This window comes from Lepidochelys olivacea (genome assembly GCF_965140295.1).
Source record: "Lepidochelys olivacea isolate rLepOli2 genome assembly, chromosome: 18".
NCBI lineage: Eukaryota > Metazoa > Chordata > Testudines > Cheloniidae > Lepidochelys > Lepidochelys olivacea.
The window spans coordinates 21,911,248-21,933,520 of record NC_140428.1 but is presented as its reverse complement, the minus strand read 5'-3'; the positions used below and the strand labels follow the sequence as shown (position 1 = coordinate 21,933,520).

Sequence of the window (22,273 nt, the reverse complement as noted above, 5' to 3'; positions counted from 1 at the left end):
AAACTTCACTGCAAATGGAGAGGGGAAAAAAATACTCTCAAGAGATCAAAAGTGGTGTCTAATAACCACCGCTACTTTCCAAAAGCTGAGCAGTAAGATGAGCTATGTTTAGCATCTATTCTCTCTCCAGAGCAACCCTGAACCAGTGCGAACTGGCTGAGCTGAAGCGTGCTCTGCCACGGCAGAGCTCCTGGGGTGCACAGCAGAGCCAACATCCCAGAACAAGTAACGGGCACGTTCCCATTCCAGGAAGAAGCAAGGAGCCCCGAGTGTCTGCTGCTGACAGAGCGTGCCCTGCCTGCCTCTGGCAGGGGGCCAGCCACGTTCTAGGCGCCTCGGATCTTCACCCGCAGTGGGTCCACACCAGGAAAGCCACAAGCAGAGATAATGGAAAGTTATCCAAGTAACAAGCAGCTTTGCCAGTCCTGAACAGGATCCTTCCACAGCCACCCTGTATGATTTCTATAGCCTGGCAGTGGATTGGTTTCACATCCTTCTGAAAGGTCCCATTCTGCTCCCATGGGAGTTTTCTACCTTTCTTAGGTCCTTATAACAGTATCTGACCACCCCGGTCTTTAATGCATTTATCCTCATGATGCCCTGGTGCAGTAGGGAAGTACTAATCTCCCCCTTTTCCACACAGGGAACTGAGGCACAAAGAGGCTAAGTGACATGCCCACAGTCATGCAGAGAGTTTGTGGCAGAGCTAGGAATTGAACTCAAGTCTCTTGAATCCCAGGCTAACACACTAACCACTAGGCCATTCTTCCTCACCCTCTAGCCACTGGCTGACAGGAACAGGTAGAAGCCCAGGATGGCATGGTATAGTTGGTACCACCCAACAGACCACTGCCATGGGATTGCTGACTTCATCAGTGACCTTCCAGTGGGGTTCATTCTGTCATCTCCTTCTCGGGTGTTATTGAGGAAGAGAAGCCGTGGCATACTGAGGGAAATCATACATTCTTCCTCCCGAACCACATTGGTACAAAGAGCAGTTGTTAGGTTTTCTGTATTCCCTTTCACATTTCAGGTATTTATGCTTAGAACAAGAGCTCTCTTCCCTCTCCTTCCACCCCCCTTTTCTACAAGCAGAGCTCTGATTTTGTCTCCTATGATTTCAGCCTATTGCCATGGGAATTATTCATGATTAGAAATCAGCAGAACGCTGTACGTTTACCACTGTAACTGCGGTGCAGGATCCAGTAAGCTGGGAAGCAGCCAGACCCTGCCATGGGAACACAAATGGTCTTGGGTCACCAAGCAAGTGTAACAACACAAGTGTCTGATCGACTTTGGAGGGAGCTGCGAGCTCCCCCTTCCTCTCAAGATCAAGCCCTGAGCCGTGGCACAGAAGTGCAATGAAAACAGATCAGTAGGTCAATACTTCCGTCTATATTTTAATAAAGTCTTAGGGAGCTGCAAGGCTGTATGTAATTAAAGGGAGCAGCTGGCAGGGAGTGGGGATAAAGTTGCTGAAGAACCCAGTATAAAAATTTAACAAACTGAAAGGGCCATTTTTTGTGATGTGATGTGTGACAAAATTCCTGCCATGCTCCAATTCTCCTGACTTCTCCGCACACCACCTAGCAGCCCTCGGACAGGCGGCTCTTCAACTTTCCCAGAAGGAAAGGAAGGACAACAAGCTCTGCCATGAGCACTGTAAGGACCATAGCAAGGGCCTGGCTGTGTGTTAATTACAGGGCTGCTGCAGAGTAAAAGAGAGGGAGCCACCCAGAGGAGTTCTGGCGAGGTCACAAACCGTGAGAATCCAAAATGATGGTGTTTTAACGATCCTCTAGGTTAGTAGGCTATTAACGGACTGGCAGAAGTTTGGTTCATTAGCTACTACCTGAGCACCCCGCACAGCCCCTGGTCAGAGCCTGAAACCATTACAGGCTTTCTCCAACATCTTGGGAAAATTACCCCCAGCTTTCCCAAAAGCCTTCAGAATATACACCCACCGCCTGCGCAGAGATGCCATGCAAAGCAAAACACCCAGCCCCTGTGCACAGCAACTGACTCTCCCTCTGGGGAGACCTCCACGTTCTAGTCCGTCAAAGAATTTTAGGCAGACACTGGATTTTGTAGGCCTCTCCCTTCCCCCAGTGCTTAAACCCAAAGCTATTGGCATGAAGGATCTTGGTACCCTGCAAGACGATTCCCCACCAGCAGCCTCATCTTGGTTTGACATGACAGCTGGCTGCCACAGCAATGATTCCCCCATAAGGGAGGGCTGGGAGTTCAGGAAGGGGGAAAACGAGACTCCCTCTGCTCCCCGCTGCAGAGCTGGAGATCCTGTTTACATGCACAAGGCCTCCGTCAAGGAGGATTTACTTAGCCGCAATTGTGTTTGTGACAAGAGGCTTGACAACACAATCAGGCAAGATGGTCTCTAAATAGTTTAAGAGGCCCATGTGGTGCCAATGGCTCGGGGTCAAATGCGATTTGCCCTGAAGCTTTTCTTACCTCCCCGTCTCCGGCATGGAGACGAGAGGTCATGGCAGCCATTCAGGGCCTGGAAGGAGCCTCAGTGGGGCTTAGCATCAAAGTCTCACTGTCTGGGTGAATTTGTTAGGTGAAGAATTGATGGAGGTGGACACAGGGGCCTCAGGCCTTAGTTAGATGGATTACGGCTGCAGTGGATCAATTTCCCCACTCAAGCTGCGGAGAGTTAGCCCAGCTCTAGACTCCACGCTGTGTGTGTGTGTGTGTGTGTGTGTGTGTGTGTGTGTGTGTGTGTGTGTGTGTGTGTGTGTGTGTGTGTGTGTGTGTGTGTGTGTGAGAGAGAGAGAGAGAGAGAGAGAGAGAGAGCGCGCGCGCGCGCGCGGGGTGGAGAAATGATTGGTGGGCAGAGGAAGAAGAGGAGGGATGTGGTGCATCTAAACTCCCTGGATCTAGCTGAGCCCCTCCAGGCAGCCGGGGCTACGAATTCATTCTGCAGGGGCCAAGAGGCAGAGGATGGGATCAGCAGCGGAAGGTGGCCGGGCGCACGATGGGGAAGAGACTGAAGAGTTTACGGGGTTTCGTTTAAGTGGTGTTTTTCCAGCTTTCCCTCCTGGTACGACTGAATTTCCCCTCCCTTGCCCCCTCAGGCAAGCGCTGAAGAAAGGGCAGAGCTGTTTGTCTGGAACCAGCCAGGCCCCTTGAGAAAGCAGCCCAGGGCACCACTCCGAATGTTGGCTTGGAGATGGGGTTGGAGAGCGGGGGAACAGGGAGGCTGTGGAAGCCGGCGGGGCTCACTTGCCAGAGGCGGGGGCCACTTCTCAGCCTTCCCGTGACCCTGGTGCTGCAGCTCTACCCCTGCCTTTGAGAGAAGCTTTGGGTCCCAGCTGCAGCAGCGCTGGGCAGCAGCAAGGAACTTCCCCAAGCTCCGTTGCAGGGTCTGGAGCATCTGGGTGTGAATTCGTGGAGTGCTGACCCTGCTGCCTACCCAAGCACATGCAACAATTCAGCTGGGAGATCACCCACCATCTTAGGGCCCAGCAAACCCACCGTTGGTCTTCCCAGCTCAGCCCAGCATGAGGAGCTTACAGCAGGGAGGTGGAGAACATGGAACACAGGACAAAGGACCCGGTTTAGGATCATTTGCTGGGGCACCTGGTTACTCTGTTCTCATCCCATCTCCGGCTGCAACGAGACCCCAGGATGCCCAAGCTCAGTCACTGTGGGACTTGCCAGGAGGAGACCAGCCAATCAGACAGGTGCTTTCCTGCTTTCTGGAAGTCCATTTGCCCTCTCCCAGCGGGTGCAGCAGGAAGACGCCAGCCCCGTGTAGGCACCACAGCATGCCATCTCCAGGAGCCACTCATGAGAAATCCTCAGCTGTGACATGAACACCACTGCGCACTCCAGTTACATGAACCGCCACAGGACCGGCCCTTTCACGTATATATGAGGATGGACTCCAGCATTGGGAGGTCCTGCCCCAGCATTAGAGCTTGCGCGTCCCGTGATCACAGCATTCAAACAGAGCCTTCCCCTTGAAGGCAGGCTAAAGCGAGGAAATTCCATCTGAAGCCACAGCTACAAACCATCACAAGGCAAGCCAGCCTCTACGCAGGCATGAGCAGGCAGACCTGAACGGGAACATAGAAAAAGAGGAATAGGGAAGCCTTACCAGCTCAAACGTGGCCTTCCACGCTCATTTAACAGGAGCCAATAGTTTAGAGATAGCGGACCAGAGCTGTTACATTACCCAGATCTGAGCAACGCTGGGGTTCACTCAGGGAATCACAATCTGGAATTCAGCTCTTTGGGGGGGTGATCTCCCCAGAACCCCAGAGGTAGCCCTGCTATCCAGCTTGCTCATGAATTGCCTTTCGTCACTTACATTTGCCAATACTGATTGCCTAAAGCTCCGGGAGGAAGACCGTGGTCAGCAGCTACGTTCCTCTGGCACGCCGGAACGCTCAACAGTAAGGGCTTGTATTTACGTACAGCACTGTGTTTGTGAAGACACTCCTACGTGGCCCATTGGTGTAGTTAATCCACCTCCCCGAGAGGCGGCAGCGGGCTCCTGTCGGCAGTGCTCTGCCAACAAAGGGGTTAGGTCAGGAGAATGACATCTAGGTCTGTAGTGCAGACCTGGCCTAAGTGTAAAACTCAACTGCATGGGAGACAGGGCTTTCTCCAAGGTCGGTCTGAGGCTGTGCAATGGACTCCCCCAGGAGCGAAGGACCATCCCAAACCTCCCCACCTTCCACTCCAAGTGTGCGGTGCATTTCTTTGAGCTGCCTTCTCTAACACAACCACAGAGCAACAGCTATATTGAAACCCACAACCCATCAAACACAAGACACTTCTCTGCACCTGCTTCTTTTGGGAGAGGATGAGAGACCAAATAACCCAGGACAGATGTGTGGCCCACTGTTCAAAGGCACTCAGACAAGGGTGGTGAGAAGCGCAGTATAAGAACCTAGATAGAATAGGAGAGGGGGGCCAGCAAGCCACTCACCTCTTTCTAAATTCACCTGTCAGACAAGCAAAATGAACTGGGACTGCTGAGTAAGACCGCTGTAAAATAGGGATAATGGTACTGACCTACTTTCCGCTCACACACATACACCCCTACACACACCCTGCTCCAAACAGTTTACAATCTAAATAGATAAGACAGAAAGGAAGGTTTATTATCCCCTATTTTACAAGTGGGGAACTGAGACTCAGAGAGATTAATTGACTTGCCTAAGGTCACACAGTGAGTCTATGGCAGAGGTGGGAGTTCACTCCAGATCTCTCAAGTTCCAGGCCAGAGCCTTCACCACAAACCCATCCTTCCTCTCAGATGATATTTTTGCTCAGACTTTCTTTTGCAAGACATGACCAAACTCACTCCCAGCCAGCTGCAGGTGCCACATGGACTGTGCGAATAGCCAGCACCGCAAAAGGCAAGGTGAGGAGGACTAAGGCCCTTGCATGATTTCTCAGCTGAAGTCAGTTATCCCTCCAATTACATCTTTATCGATAGCTCCCCGGGTAGAGGAAGCCACAGAAGCCCATTAATCACAGGCGTGAATTAAGGCAGTTAAATTAAACAGTCGAAAAAGCAGCAACTCTCCCCCAGCACAGCACTGACTGGGACAGGCAAGACCCAAACCACTGACTCCTTAAGTCTGAAGCAAGGTTTACGCTCAGCCGCAGACAAAGCCTATAAGACAGAAAGATCCAAAGCATCCATGCAGATGGCGGAGCCCCCGCCCCGTCTCCAACACTTTAGACATTGAACAGATTCTGCCAAGCCAGACAGATAACCCCTTCCAGTTCCTGGGCTCCCAAAGTGTTTGCACTGTCAAGTTCCTGGGCAAATTTCCAGGTGATAACCGATAACAGAGAAAGACGGGGAAGTGGTTGGAAGAAGGGGAGCGACAGAATTATTGCCATCTCTGCTGAAACCCCAAGCAACTGAAGTAAAAATGTAATTACATTGTTGTTTTTTTCCCCTTGTGAAGTGAATTTAGCACTGGTGCAAGGCGCTGGACTCGTATCCCCACACGCTGGGGAACAGCGACTAAAAAAATAAAATCAAAAGAGCACACAGCTGGTAGTGCGCACGCACCGCGGGCTTCCCCCCAGCACCCGGCTAAGCTGTCTCTGCCTGGCGCTGGAGGGGCCCCCGTTGAGACGAGCTCTTTCGCCATCACTCAGCGCAGGCCCAGCGAGGGTGGGGCAGAGAAAGAAAACGGCTGCTGATTCTTTTGAAGGGGGGTGGGGGGATATTTTGCAACCCTGGCGTGAAACAGATTCTAAATACAAAGCACGGCTGCCTTCCATCCCCGCCGGTATCCACCAGTGATGCCACACGCACATACCTAGATGGGGACAGGCTACAACGCAGGACAAAACAGGCTGGATTTCCACCCCAGAGCACCGCGGCTCAGGGGAAAGGGAATGGTCAACAGTCAGCAAAGCAGCCAAGGCCTCAGTGATGGTCTCTCGTGAAAGGCTACCAGGATCCGGTCAGGAGCCCGCCTGCATAGACCTGAAGCCACAGCAAAGCACCGAGGGCAGGAGAGAGAGCGCCCCAGCGGCCAGACAGAGTCAAACTGTCGGATTTACGGCTCTTTGGCATTTAATCGGCTAACTGATTCTCAATGCAAAAGAGAAAAGCTGCCTGCAAAGCAAACACGGCCCCCACTCCTTTGCCCAGCCAGCCTCTGCTCTGCACACCCTATATTTATGGGGCTGCCAGGCCAGAGAAAGTGATTTTTCCGATATTTAATTTATCAAATGGCTCTTCCCCCTCATGCATCGCGGCAGGTTTTATGGGTCCATAAACAGGCGCTTAGCGCTCTGCCTGGGCCCGGTTGGGGAGGGACCCGCCTGGCTCCAACCGCACTCATCAAGCCAGTGGGAGATTGACCAGCAGCTCCCAAAGCCATCAGCAGCACTGGCATCCATCCCCGAGCCCTGGTGAATAACTGGGAGGGGTCCCCTGCGGGCTGGAGACACCCCAGAGGACAGCATGCTGGTCAGAGGCACATTCGGGCTCAGAGCGGTGGGGGATGGTCTCCCTCTCCCAGCAGGAGTGTGGGGGAGACGGTGAGGTAGCCTCAGAGTTTAGGAGCAGGCCAGGGGCTCCCCAAGAGCGGCAGGTCGGCACACGTGCTTTGATCCAGGACGCCACTGAGCTCGGCTCTCTTCACCCCAGGGAAAGGAACAGCAACTGCCCCCGGGGTTCAGCCTGGTCTCAGAGAATATCCATGGGAAGGAAAGAGCTTCTTGGGGGACAGAGCAAATAGTGAGGATGGGCCCTTACGCTGCACCTCACATCCTGAGTGGCCCCTTGGAGAGAGATTGAGGAAACTAAGGCACAGAGGTCAAGGGAATTGCCTCAGGCCATAGGGGCTAGATCAAAACTCCCAGGTGTGGGGTAAGTGAAGCAGAGAGAAGGCCATTTACGCTTTCCCCATGCCTGGGCAGTTACAGTGGGGTGGGGGCAGGTAGGGATAAAGGTGGGATCTGATGTCACAGGTGCTGGGCCGGATTCCTGGCTTCCTGTGAGAGCATGAGGTGGGGGGAGGAAGAGAGTTGAATGCTGGCTTCGTTCCCCGCTCTGACATCGCCAGTGCTTTGGTTGTGGAGCGTGGGGAAGGGAAGTCCGCGCAAGAGGAGAGACGGGGGGAAATGTCCCCCGAGTGGGGCACTGCACGTCTGATTAGCACCCGGCTAACAAAGAAATAGGAGGAATCAGATAAGACTCATCAGCCCATCCAGCGGGGTCTGGTCCAGGACCTGCCCCAAGGGTATTTAATTAGCAGTCACGTGCAGCCGATGGATTGGGTTGTGTACAGTGCTGAGCACAATGTAGGCACTTCAAAAACCTGGCAGGCCATAAAGCAGCCTGGGCCCAGGTTGCCGTGGTCCCCTAAGCAGGAGCTGGGCGGTGCCACAGAACCACCTTCCATCCTTTCCCTCTCAAACTCGTTGCAAGTCACACGTGAAATGAGCTGGGCGGCCTCAAATTAGTTCCTCGCAAATGCATGCCCATGTCACAAAGCCGGAGAGCATGCCACGCTTGGCACTGTTTTCCCAGAAAGTGCCAGGACCTGGAATCAGAAGGACCTGCCAGAGGGCAGGAGGGAGCTGCGGGGACACAGCGGGGAGGAGGCCTGGGAAGGAGGTATCTGAAGGGGCAAGGCGCATTGACGGGGCTGTGATGGGGAGCCCAGGCCGCTGCAGGTCAGGATTGCAGTGCATGGGGGATGCTGGAACCACACCCATCTGTACGTAGCCCCTCATTCCCACGACCACCAGTGTTCCCGCAGAGGGATACATGCTCCGTGGCCCTCCTGAACAGCAGAGCTTGCCCAGCACCGGGAGGGGGCCAGGGGAGCTCTATTTGAACTGGGGATCCTCTGGACACTCAGTCTTATCCTCAATTTCAAAAGGATTCTTGGGGATGGGGACAGGGGGGAACCTCTGGTTTTCCTGTCCGTGCTTTGGAATTTTCAGAGGAAGGCCCAGTTTTATTCTCTCATCCTAGCCCCCCAACACTGGGCATGTGGGGGTGGGCATCATCCCACCATGGAGGTTAAAAGGCAGCTTCATTTTCCAGCCATTCCTTGCAGCGGGGAACCCAAACGCCAAACCTGGGTCCAAAATTTGGAGCCAGCTTCCTCCAAGAATCCAGGGTTTCAGCTCAGCCCACCATGCCTCATGCTTTTTAATCAATGATCGTAACCACAAAGGCTTTCGGAAGAAATATGGACCCTCGTTAACCTCGGTTATGCAAAGAGAACATGGAAAAAATTCACTCATCCCACTGGACCAGGCAGACTTGACATGACAGAAATTGTTCCACAGGAGCATCTTATTGAGAATATTAATGACACAAATGGAGTTTTAACGCAATAGGGTCATTTCCCTTATCTAAAGAGAAACCCGGACATGTACCAGAGCAGGATGTGATGCAATGGAAGATTGTGAGGGAGGCGGCATCAGGAGGATAAGCTCAGCTTTCCAGGATTTTGGTTTGCTGCTTCTCTATAATATAGTCTCATGCCTAGCTGGGTATCACTGTTTGGAAATCAAGATATTATATTTGAAAAAAAAAACCTAACCTAACCCAACCCAAAAGAGCGTTAGGGCTTCAAGATAAAAATACAGAACCACAGATCCTCAGCTGGTGTAAATGGAAGTAAACTCCCTGGAGTCAATAGGGCGATGCAGATTTGCAAGAGCTGAGATCTGGCCCAGAACGTAAAGCAGTAACAACCCCGAAGAGCGGCACTCTGTGTGGAGCAGAGTTGGAGAAAAAGCAACTGACAGCGCCTGCCAGTTGCTGTGTGCTCTGTGAGTACAGTGCATATTCGCAGCGCTCTGACAAGGTACCCCTCCCAGGAATGCCTGCCTGCTGATTGATGCCATCACCACCCCGCACAATCGACTGCTGCCCGAGAACAATGTACGTGACATCACTAATTCAGTGTCACGACTTCGTGGCTGTGAGGGGAGCTGGGGAGGGCCAAAACTCTTGTATAAAAGAGAAAGAGATTCCATCCCCTCCTCCCTCAGTGTCTTTCAATAGCTAGCAAGTTGTGAGAACTGGGAGTGGGAGGGGGTAAGTGGTTTAAGGCTACTAATGGAAGAGGTCCTCCACAATTAAAGGTTGTAATGTAGGACAAATACAACCACATGGGCAAATTACAGTACGGGTGTCTGTCTAGCTCCATTCTTCTACCGCTCCCGCCCCATGGTACCTGATCGCCCTGGCCTCACCAACCCTTTAACTGGATTAGGAGACCCAGGTACAGCCCAGGAGACTCTGCAAACGAGAGCCCCCATCCTGCAAAGACTTGCGCACATGCTTTACTTTAAGCCCGTGAGTAACCCCACGGACGTCGACGGACTACGTCTGAGCTGAAAAATTAAGAATGCACCCAAGTCTGCACAGAATGGGGGCCAGATGAGGGGTGACTGACGCCACCAGGTTCTCTGGCGCAGTCCCGTACACACAGGGCTGGGGAGTCGGTCTTGTGAAGAAATCTGCACCCCCCTCTCTCCACGCTGCACCCCAAAGCACCATAAGGGTGGGGGAGGCGTTCCAGATTTTTATCAGGTGCATTTGAAACGTTTTAGGCCCACAGAGAGGGCCCTCTTTAGGCACCCGCGTGAACAGTGTGCATTTCCACCTCCTGCCGGGGGACGCGGTGGAATGTGTCAGCTGGATGAGTTGGGTTATTAATATTTCAGAGCCCCGAGATGGGAGATACACCTACGTTCCTTTTTATTTTTGAATTATATGTCTTCTTGGGTCCAATTATAGATTAACGACATTTTATCTGGCATCTGTTTCTCTCCCATCTTCCTCCCCACCCTGAGAAAGCGAGAGAGAAAGAGAAACTAACATGCTATAATCGGCTGCATTTTTAGATGGGGTTATCTGTGCATTCAACCAGTGAAACATGGATAGGGTGATTGCACAGAATGTAGGGAGAAAATGAGACCTTTTTCCTACCAGGGAAATAGCATTGGGCTCTGGGGAAGGGGGACTCCACTGCGGCAAGGAGGGTTAAAATAAAGGGATAGCAGGGAATCCAGGAGCAGGAAGTCTTCTGGCTCCATCAGGGATGCAAATAACCCAGGGAATGGGAGAAAGTTATGGTCGACATTTCTAAGCATCCAGCTGGCTCACTGTCAAGAAAGACATTTATGACCATGGCAGTAAAAGGTACCCGATGCCCAGCTGCAAACCAGTTTCCATTTGGCCTCTGATGCCAGGAGGATACTCAAAGTGCTGTGAAAGCTGCAGTCAGAGCCTGACAGATTTTGTGCAGTGTTAGTACAGAAGAGAGCTCAAAGACGGGATGGGCCATGGTGACTCAACTTCCCCAGTCGCTCCAAGCCCTGGAGCCTTTCCCAAACTGGTCTGTATATCCTAGGGATGTGGCTTTACCAACAAAGTTAAAGAACAGCTCAAACCTTCACTCTAGGCTTGGCTGCTCCAAAGGTGCCTCCTTTCTGGACTGCTCAGCCCACACCCTATGTCCCCTCTCTCCAAAAGCACCTCCCACCTCTTTTATCCAGAAGAGGCAATGAGCCATCTGCCTCAGTGAGTCTGCAGAACCCACTTAACCCTTTCCCAGTTTAGGAAAGCACTGCCAGCCTGTTATCCATGCCTACTGGGGCTATTGGGCCAAGGTTTGTGGCACATTGGCAGGGGAGCCAGGGGAGCAGGAAGGAAGCTTGTACAGCTGTTGCCCATGCAGTGCTTAAGCAGAGGCCTTCAGTCTCTGAGCCTTTTGCCAGCAAAGACTTGAGAAAAAAGGATTTTTGTAAAGATGGTAAACCAATAGCTCGGATTATTCTACTTCTCGGGCAAGGTCTTGGGTTGTTCCTTTCCGAAGCCTCAAAACTTGTGAGCTTAACTATGCACTGAGGAGACAAAAGAGACCATGAGGGGGAGAATTGCTCCCTCACGCCTCCCGCACACTAACACGTCACCACCTTGAAAAGGGGCTTTCCCTGGCCATCCTGCTTGGAGCTCTCAGCACCGTGTGCCCAGGGCACCTCCTCCCCCACGGCCTCTAACTTGTCAGCAAACCAGCCACTCAGCTCTTCGTTCGACTATCCCACCCCGGTACCAATGCCCAGCGCACCTGGGGGACAACTGCATTATGGCCGTCGAATTAGCCATCAGTACTTTTCCCCCCTACAAGCCGACTAAGATCCCACCTCTGGTCCCCTCCATCCCATCAGGCTAAATGGCCTAGCTGGGGTTTGCCAGCAGAGCGATCACAGGTTTAGAAGATCTGCCCGCGGCAGTTCTAGATGGGTTCATGCCACCTCGTCTCAAGAATGGGTGTCAGAGAAAAGGAGCCACACGGTGTTGCATCTTTCCAGGAAGGAGAGCAGACAAAGCCGCTCTGCTCCCTCTTAGGCCAGCAGAGAAATGGTGAGGGGGGAGGGTGGAGCCCCGCCAGCTCAGGCTGCAAGAGGGAAGGGAGGGAGCGTGCGTGTGTGAACCAGCGATTTAGCTCAGGGGAGAAAGAGAAATGAATCAGGCTGAGAAATAGATCACTGGGTCAGGGAGGCGCTTCTCCACGAGGCAGCTGCAGGAAGCAGAAGAGGCTCCAGTGATTTGCTTACAAGTGCATCTCAAGTGCAAAAAAATCAAGCATCAGGAAGCGATCCTGTACTTACCATCCTGCGGCGGTGGCGGTGGCGGGGGGAAATAGTTACCGGGCTTGTCTGCAAAGAAACAAACACAGGGGAGATCAGAGACTCCTCCAGTACTGTCACCAACCCTCCCGCCTCTCCGCAAAGCACTGCCCATGGTTAGAGCATGGTATTAAAAACTTCTCTAGGGTCCTTCACCAAGGATCTCAAAGCTTAAGCCTCACATCCGCCCCTGGGGATGTAGGCCCAGAGCGGCTAAGCAACCGCCCCCAGGTGACAGAGCAAGCCAGCTGTAATCAGGAGGAGAATCCAGGAGTTCTGGCTTTGCTGCTGAACTGCAGATCCCAAAACATCTTCACGAGACTCATTTGGCTTCAGACCTGATGATTCAGAGTTTCCTACCGAACTGAACCTCTGTGCCAGGCAACACTGACGAACCAGGAGCAGGCATTGCGAACTGGGGCTGTATGTCAAACCTGGCTCTGGCAAAGCCTTTCCACCGTTCAGGGAGGTTATTTCTTGCTGCCTTGGGCAATTACGTGTCATTTCATCAAGGCCACCCAGCTCAGCTGTGATGCAAATCAAACTATTTATTACCTATCGCCCAAGAGCCTCCCAAGACACCAATTCATCAACACATTCAAGTTGATCAGCAACACGATTTTGAGAGCCACAGCCATGCATGCAAGGAGGAGGCGTGGCAGGGTGGTGGTGGGGAAAACAGTAAGACAAATGGATAGCCTGAGCCATGGAGAGATGCAAGATGCAGACCATGTGACTGAAAAGGATCCTACAGAATTACGAACCGAGCCATGGGGAGAGAAGCCTAATAAGTTACAAGCCCTCCCTCTGAAAATAAATCAGAACCTGATGGACAGAGGGGGCTTCTCCAAAATGCATTTTGTTAGCTCAGGGGCCTGCTCCCTTCATCCCTGTCTATCGTATTTCCCCATAGAAAACATCTTCACCTCCAGCTCCCGAATTAGGGTGGAGCAATCTAGTTACCCGCATCTTTCGCAAGTGGCTTGCCCAAGGTCAGAAAGCGAGACTAAGGCAGAGGTAAAAATTGACCCCGGGGCTCCCGAGGGCCAATCCAGTGCTGTAGCCACCAGACTGTCCTTCGAGAAACACTGTCTGGACCCTGCCCCATACAACGCTGGTTTTTAGCTACCGTTCACAGAGCCCTAACTGCACTCAGCTGGGAGACGCTAGCATTTCCGGATGCCAGGGATTTGTTTTCCCGGCCTCCCCATCTCCCACGTGCTCTCTCGCAGCAATCGTTTGAGACCGAGAGAAGTTTCCTGGCCAAGGATACAGCAGAGGAACATTTGCTCTGAAGGCTTCAGAGGAAAGCCGCAGCCTGACGGATTTCTCCTCTCCGTGCTGTGTAACCAAGCCTGGTACCGAGGAGATGCTGGTACGGAGTGTTAGACACCTGTGCTGAGACACGCTCTGAGTGGACCTGGCAGAATAACGGAGTGGCCCGTACTTGCCACTAGCCCAGACTCTGGTGTCAGTCACCACCCTCAGCCGCTCGCTCCCCAGAGCCAGCAGGACCAGCAACCAGGGGAGGCCTACGCCTCCTTGCACTCACACCAACTCTTGCTGACCTCTGGAGGAGGGACAGGGAAGAGAACAGGGATCCTGGAGCCTCTGGCCATCAGGCACACCCCACCCCAACAACACGCACGGAACAGCAGAGAGAGGGTGACGGGGAGCAGGGGATTAAGTGTCTTGCCCAAGGCCAGCCAGTGGCAGAAGCAGTCGCGTGGTATGGAGCTCACAGAAGCTCCTGGCTCCCAGCCCTGTGCTCAGACCACACTTCCCTTCACACACAGCCCTGGCAGAACCGTGATCACAGTAGCTGCCTCTCTCCTCCCTTCTAACAGCTGCCCTGACAGTTTCTCCTGTGCCTGGACCATAGGGCCCCAGGCAGGAGGAAATGCAGCCCCTGCCCAGGAAGGGGAGCCTGCATTGCTGGGGGGGGAAGCACGGGCCAAACAAACCACACTTCAGTTTCTTCCTCCAACAGCTGGGCTCGGGCAGCAGCTCTTGGGAGACAGAGCGAAGGAGGGGCTGGGACTGAAAAGGAGCAAGGATCCCAGCTCTCAGTCACACCCATCTCCGCTCCAGTGCTGGGCAGCACTGGGTAGAGAATGGGCCGTGGGAAGGGTTCAAAGAGCAGCAGGACAGACCCAACAACAGGCCGGGAAAGGAGGGAGACCGGGCAGAGAGTCACTGGCTCAACTCGGAGACACCGACTGACCTTTAGGAAGAGATGGCAACACCCAGGAGAGGAGGGGGAATCCCAGCCTGTGGCACATGGTGGCTATTGGGATCTAGGCTCGGACTGGGAGGGACAATCAGGAGTCCGGATTTAAAGCCCCCGCCCCCCCAACTCTCACAGATCCCCTCCCCCTCCCACCATAGACCCTCGATGCCCAGGGACACCTACAGTTATTGAGGAAAAGCACCACAGCGAACGCCAGGGTGGAGGTGGCCAGGAGGATGAGGCAGATGTTGCAGGGGATCATGAAATAGCGCACCACCAGGGAGACCTGGTGCTGGTACATCCGGTCCCGCTCCAAGGGGCCGGGCGCCATGGGGTACTGGCAGGCCGTCATGCCGCTGCTGGCATGGGCCCAGCCGTCCGCTGGCACACCCAAGGCAGAGGACCCAGCAGGGGTGCAGGAGACCCCCCCCCTTCCTCTTCCGGAGCTGCAGGGAGCTACGTTTCCCCAGGGATTCCCATCCTCCAGCTGGCATGTATGGACGGGGTGGGCTTGGCTCACTTGCAGGAGGAAGAGTTTATAGCCACATACTCCATCTCTACGGCCTAGGCAGCGCCGCAGGTGTTAGGACCCAGGGCCCGACCTGGAGCCCGAGGGGCCAGTCAGGTAAAACTCCGGAAAGCCTCGCCCAGTCTCAGCTTCACAAATCCCCTTGGAGCCAGAGATTGCAGGTGGGGACCTGAGGATCAACATTAACAAACAAAGCAAACAACTCCCAGGGACTCAGAGGATCAAAGACCTCCCAGCTTTTGAGCCCCAACCTGCCAGGGGCGAGCACTGGGGGAAGAAATTCGGATGGGCAGCGACGTCTCACTGGGTCACCCACCCAGCTGCGGGAGCTCTGATTCCAGAGAGAGGGGCCTGCCCCCAGAAGTGGGAGAACTTGTCAAGGACACACAAGCAGGACACCTCCACACAGAAGAAAGGTCCCTATTTCGGAGCTGCTCCAGATGGGGGTGGCTGCCCCGTTAGCGCCCCAAGTTCAGGTGCTGGATGGGTCTCGCTGCTGGGATGCTGAGTTTCTTTGGTCCATGTGTCTGACTGTAAAGCATAGACGGACCCAGGAGTGCCAGTCTCTGCCCCTGCCAGCTGAGACCCGCTGGCCAAACACAGGGGGCTTAACTAGCAGTTTGCCCACATTCCAGCCCAGGGCAGATCTCCTGCCACACTTCCCTCTTCAAAGTGGTGGTAAAGTCCATCCCTGCTCGGCTCCGGCATCCTAGACAGCTGCTGGCGAGCGGCTCTCCTCCTCCGTCCCTGCAGCAGCCAGCTCCTTCGCACCCCTCCGCCCCTCCTCAGAGCTGGGACTTCGGGAGGGGGCCCAGGCTTCGCTTCCCCTCCTTCCCACACCACCTGCTCTCAGAGCCTGCCCGCAGAGAGCACGGCGACCTGACACAACCACGCCGGCTGGGATGGGCCAGCTCCCCTCCTCACGCCGCTCGGACATGCCCGTCCTGCCAGGAGAGATCCCGATTCCTCGCTGAGCCAGGCATCAAGGGATGCACACCCGAATGCTAACCGAGCCACCGGGGGCGGCAGCAGCGCGGGTCGGTGGGTGGGAAGGAGCGGAGCTTAGAGACCTCGTTCCAGAGCCCGGGGCTCTCGCTCGCACAGCGGAAGGTTTGTGCAGCCCAAAACAAAAAGCAACTGTGTTGTTACCTCCCTCGCGCCCAACTTGCTTTATCCGCTGCCAGCGCCTAGCTGGGGTTGGTGGGTGGGGCGGGGGGAGAAGGCCGGGAGCGTGTTATTGTTCGGTGCCCCTCTCCATCCCGGGCTTTGCACTGACTTCACGCACCCCCGTTCCGATTCCTCCGGGCGAGCTCGCGGGGGTAGTGGGGCATCCCTGGGAGAGCTCTGGCGAACGCCCAGCGTCCCTTCGCAACACCATCAAACCGCCCCCGAACAGGAGAGCGGTGCGGGGAAGCGAGGAGGGAGGCGGGGAAGGAAAGCAGCCCCGGCTCCAGGACCAGCAGCCAGCCAGCGCAGCGAGAAGCCAACTCAAACAAAGGCAAGGAGGCTTGCGGGAATTCTCTGCCCTGGCTCCTCGGGGGAGTTCTTCGCAGGCGAGAGCACAAAGGGAAATGGGGAGGGGGCCCTGTGCACCTCAGCTCGGCTGCTCTGCCCCCACCCCACGGCTCCGGAGCCACAGCCACCTGTGTGCAGCTCCACGGAGGTGTGGGGCTGAGCCGGGATCGACCGGGAGCTGCTGGGATATTCTGCTCACTTCTGTGTCTCCTCCCGAGAGCATGAAAAGCAGGAAAAAAAAAACCCTCCTCCCCCCCTCAGCTTTCCATTCGAGCACTAAAGATGTGGAGAGGGGCGGAGACTGCACTGTCAAAACTCATTATGCCTCCCCCTGAGCAGCGTGCTCCTGCCCCCTGCGCCCCCTCCAATCCCGCTGGAGGGCTGTGGGGAACGGGAAGCCTCCCCCGCTGTGTGGGGAGGGGAGGGGCCCCGCTCCCCACTCGTGGCCTGAGACCCCAGAGGAGGGAAGCTTTCAAGACACAAGAGCATCCGCAGAACAGACTGGCTGGCCCTGCGAGGGTTCACGCGGGACGAATAAAAGCCCCAGCCCCTTTGGGCCCCACCGCGGGAGATTTCTGGCAAAGAGAGGGTTAAGGACAACGCTCTAGGCCCTGGGCTCAGTAGACTCCCGCTGAGGAATGCAGAGCCCCATCCCAAGCCCAGCAAAAGCAAATGAGACTCCCCCATGGCGGCCAGTGGGCTTGGGATCAGGCCCGTTAAGCTGCGGGGCTGGTAAAGACAGAGGGTCAAGCGGGTAAGCGGCTTCCCCAGCAGGGAGCGCATGGGTTCCATAGGGCCCTGGCTGGAGAGGAGAACCAGAGCAAGCACCCAGGGTCCTGGCAAGGAGTTTCCACCTGGCATGGGGGATTGGGGGTCAGGGAAGCAGCAGAGGAGAGAGTGATGCTTCCGCAGACCGGAGTCCTGAGCCAGCAAGCAGCTGTGCCTCTGGGGATCGTCATGCACCTCCATGTCGCCACCACCCCTTGGCAGGACGCCGACGAAGCACGGTCACGGCCTAAGCACCAGCACCAAGCATAATGCTGCCACATTAGACACCGGAAAGCCGCCCGGAGACGAGCCGGGCTTTGGGCCAGAGGGGAGTCGGGACCAAGAGCACGACACCATCGGTGAAGTGCCTGGGACGGGAGCAGAAGGGAAAGAAGAGAGTCCCCCCCAGCCCTGGAGCAAAATGGCCCCAGCGCTGGCTGAGGCCCACGTGTCCTAAAAAACAACGCCGGCCAGATGCAGTGGGGGCGATGAAGTCAATGAACCGGCTCCCGTTGACTTCACCCTCCCTTGGCAACATGGCGCCCGTCCAGTCGAGCGCCAGCCCCTGGCGGAGGGCAGCAGTGGCAAGGTGCTGCTATGACGCACACTCTCTCCAAGCAGGTTATTGCCACCATCGACACCATGGATCCGGGGCGCCAGGACCTGCCACGATGCTAATTCCAGCCCACAAAGCTTCTCATCAGGCTGAAACAGATCCCTGGGGGTGGGGGGGAGTCACCCCACAGGGGGAAGGCTCCCCGGGGCTCTGACCCTTTGCAACGCAGCTGGGGAGGAAGGAGTCAGCCGAGAACACAGGCACCTGGGTCAGGGGGCAGCGCGCGGTCCTCGTGCCACGGCTCAGCTGACGCTCAGCCGACGCGGGAGATGTTCTGTGCTTCAGGCTCCACGCAGGGAGGGAGAGAGGGGCATGGAGATCCCCCCCTGCCACGCCGGCAACTGCCGTCTGCTTATCCTGGGTCCCATGCTGATTGTGCTGGCGGAGGGAGGGGTGCTTATTGCAGATACAAAGCAGGGGGAACCAGGGAGGAAGGGCTGACTGGTGTCAGACTTGGAGGCCTCTGGCAAAGGCAGCTTCTGAAATACGTTCCGGCATCTCCAGCTTGAGCCGCTTTCCATCAGGCAGCTGTCGCAGCCAGGGAAACCAGATAGCTTCTCCTCTGCAGCTGCCAGCCCGTGCCGTGGCCTGCTCCGTGCCCCATGAGGCAGCAACGCTGCCCCAGCTGAGCCTTCCACCACCCCCTGCCAGAGCTCCACTCGGGAAGCCTTCCCGAAGGCAGGGCTATTTTTAGTGCAGCAGCCTTGGCAGAGACCGGGAACGAGGGGGCGCCTGAGCCCCACGCTTCCTCTGCGGAGACGCCTGGCTCCTTAGTCACCAGAACGTCAGCCTCCCACCAGCCTGAAAGGGAGGTGGGGTGTCCCCCTCCAGCTCCAGCCTGCCTCTCTGGGGCTGACCCCCTGGTCACCTGGGCGGTTTATCGGGGGGGGAGGGCCACACCTGTCATGCACAAGGACGAGCAGATTCCAACCCCCCTCCTCTTCAGTGCCCAGCCAGCAGCCAGAGGAGCCTAAGCAGCTCCCTGCACGTGGCACACACCACGGCCTGGAGGTCAGGGAGGAGGCAGGTCGAGAAAGTTAAGCTACAGCTGTGGGCAGCTCAGGGAACTGCCTTAAACCCACAGACCAACCCTAGTCGGCTCAGCCACCTGCAGGACTCAGCTGTGCTGGGGACAGGAGACCGAGGTCTCCCCACTTCTCCCCTGGTCGCTGCTCCTCCTGTGTGCTCAGGGCCAGGCCTCAGCCCTAGCCCCCTTGATGCTGCGACACGGAAGAGCCAAGCCGCTCACTGGACGGCCACGCTGGCCCCTCTATCCCGGCTCCGAACGGAAAGGACAAACCCCCAGCAAGAGGAGAACGGGATTCGCTGTGTCCCTCGGCCCGGCCCCCGAACGCAGGGATCGATCCTGCCGCCGCAGCGCACGCTGGGCACCAATCCCAGCGGCACGCACCCAGCCGGGCCATGGGAAGGCTCCAAGGACCCAGCAGAGCTGGCAGCAGGAAGCTCCCTTGGAACGAGGACGAGGACAGTGAGCGAGATGGGAAATGAGCGGGCTGGGAACCAGTCCCCTTCCACATGGAGACGAGCAGCCAAGAGCCTGCTCCCGAAGGAGGCAGGGCTTAGGGTGGTGGGCTGAGACCCAACCCCGCAACTCACTCCAGAGAGCACAAGGGGAGCCTTTGCCACCTGCTCTGCCTTGCCGCCACACACAGATGCCTTTGCTGGCCTGAGGGAAGGGCTAGATCCAGTGAGTGCCCTGCCCCTCCCATTCCCTCTGCTCCCCCCGCCCCCCCACCAAGTGTGCTTCAGAAGCATTAAGGCATTTCTAGTGCTTTAATTCTCTGCCCAGCTCAGGTCCGAGACCCTTGACTCTAGGCACCCCGCCGAGGGGGTTCTTGGGGACCCAGATTGAAACCCAAGCACCTCCCAAAGCAGGAGAATACGCTGGTAGTTAAACACACCAGGCTCCTGGGTCCTACCCCTAGCCCTGCTCCAGGCTCCTGCTGGAACGTCAGGCAAGTCCAGCCTCTGCAAAGCGGGGAGAGAACGGGCCTTCCACGCTGCCCAGGGGCATTGATGGCTGGGAGGGAGCAGTAATACTGAAAGGCCTGTGAGAACTCAAGGAGGAAGGGGCACAGGAGTGCAGTGTATTGTTCTGGGATGCAAGCAGCATTCACTGCCACCTGCCACAAGACCACTGCTAGGCTCTCCCCCAGGCTGTCAGCACAGCTCGGATTTCAGAGGCCAATCCGCCTGGCTAAATCCAAAGGCTTGGCTGCAAATACAAACAGTGCAAGCAGCAAGCAAGGCCATTTGCGTAGCCCTCTTTGCATGTTTCCATGTGCACATCAGGCACACCATTCCTCCCTTTCTTCCAGGATTTTCAAGGCCTCTGTCCCCAGAAGCCTTTCGGGGGCCACTTTTGGGGGCAGAACCACACCATGCCGGAATCACCTTAGCTCCCTGGAAGCGCAGGTTCCAATCCCAGCACCGAGAGCTCAGCTCTTCCTCCTTTCAAGGGGGATGAATTAATGCAGTTGACCCCAGGCAGGTCTTGCAGAGGAGACCTTACAAACCAAGCCCCAGCCTGCTCTACGGCATGGTTACACACCCCATTGTGTATGTGTCCGAGTTTCCCTCTGTGTACAGGCCAAAGTCTCATCCTCAGTTCCCAATCGCTCTGTGCTGGTCACCCATCCATCCCCTTTGCCGCTGCCCTCCACCCCAGAGGTGGCTGCATTGCCGCACAGTTACATGGATATAGCCATTCACAAATTACGGGATCCTTTCCGATCAACTATGAGCACCCCAGGAAAAGCGTGCTCCCTGCCCAGCGCCCTCTGCTGGTCTTCCCTGGAACCTGCACTTGGAGTTTTCCATTAGGCTCCTCCCGCTCCAACACCGAGCGTGGGGGGGGGACAGAGCAGAAAAGATGAGCAGAAATTAAAGAGACAAAAATGCTCATCAACAGGTAATATAGCTCTGTCAGATTCTGAGCCCTTCGCTGGTCTTGCTGCAGAAAAACAGTCAGGGAGATCCTGCCAGGCAGCCCAGATACTGCACATCCTTTCCAATCTCTGAACAGCCATTTGCAGCTAAGGGACGGGGATGAGAGCTGAGCGCCCCCCGCGTTCCCCCATCAAGAATTGGCTTCCTCCAGCCTGGGGGAGGGAGAATGCTGAAAACTTTGATATCCTCCACACACGCACTCCTAACTTCACACGGGAGGGTCCATTTCAACCCCCTCTAGAGCAGCTGCAGGAAGGATCTGAGACGGCCACAGCTAGGACAGTTTGCAATGGACCAGTGCATCCCCCTAGGAGAGGAGGCTCGCTAGGATTTATGGGGACTCTAAGCCCCTCTTGCCCCAGACTTCGGGAGCAGGGGCGAGAACCCCCATCCCTTCACTGGGAGGTCACAGTGTAAGAGCATCCCCATAGACTGCTCCTGCTCTACTCCCAGCCAGCATCAGTGTCTTGGAAGTAGGCTGCAGGGCTTCCTGGCAGCGGTAGGTCAATTAGCACCACTGGCCGGCAGGGAATGAGCCCACCAGAGGCCCCAGGGCGGCTGGGATGGGGACAGCAGCATGGCGTTAGGCAGAGGGCTATTTAGAAGCGAGGAATCAAGAGGGCACACTTGGGACCCGACAGGAGACAATGCAGCAGCCGCTCACTCTGGCCTTGGTCTCTTCCCTCCTGACCTCGCCCCTCCAGCAATGAAAGGGCCCCAACCGTTCCCTTGTCAGGGGAGAGCCAGCCACCCAAATGGGACCATTGTACACTCAGAGGGGCGGGGAGAGGTGTGGGCTGCTCTGCCCCAGCCCCCCCCCCACATGTGGAAGAGGCTCCGGCAGGGAAGGGAAGAGCTGAAGGGGTATTTCAGCCTGAGAACACCCCCAATTTCAATGAGCAGAACTCAATGAGAAGGGGCCAGGACGAAAGGTCCCAAAAGGGCAACCCAAGGGGGAGTAGGACATCCCCCCACACCCCCGCCATTCTTAAACTGCCACACGGATGTTCCCCTCGGCTGCATCGTTCCACGCTAATCTTACATGACACCTGTCACCATGTTATCCAGCCACCTGCCTCACGCACCCATCCCTCCTCAACCCCAATCCCCACGGCGCCCGTCACTGTGATATCTAACCACCTGCCTCACATGCCCCCCACAGCACCTGTCACCATGGTATCCAGTTACCTGTCTCACACACACCCCCAACCCCCACAGCGCCCATCACCGTGGTACCCAGCCACCTGCCTCATGTGATCTCCTTCAATTCTCCCCCCCCCCCCCTCCACATGGTTGCATCTTTCACCTGTGCCTCATGCCAGGTGACCTTCCCCTCCCTGGTTCCAGCCCCCCCACCTCAGAGCAAAGCCTCGGAGAGTTCCCCTGCTTCACACATAGCCAGAGAGCTCCACCCGCTGCTCCGGGGGGGACTCCAACCCCACTGAAGTGGGGTGACGGCAGGACCAATTTAACGCCATCAGGC

General features: G+C 56.0%; 1 protein-coding gene across 5 annotated transcripts in view; it reads right to left on the bottom strand.

The window, feature by feature from the left end:
• Nucleotides 1-22,273, bottom strand: part of AGRN (agrin) — a 221,845-nt gene that overhangs the window by 96,703 nt on the left and 102,869 nt on the right. For 4 of the 5 annotated variants that reach the window (XM_084651717.1, XM_084651719.1, XM_084651718.1 and 1 more), the window contains exon 3: nucleotides 12,145-12,192. In XM_084651717.1, coding sequence (XP_084507843.1) covers nucleotides 12,145-12,192 — 48 coding nt within the window. Of the gene's footprint in view, nucleotides 1-12,144; nucleotides 12,193-14,575; nucleotides 16,364-22,273 lie in introns of those variants that run through there. The other variant, XM_084651721.1, reaches the window with a different exon arrangement.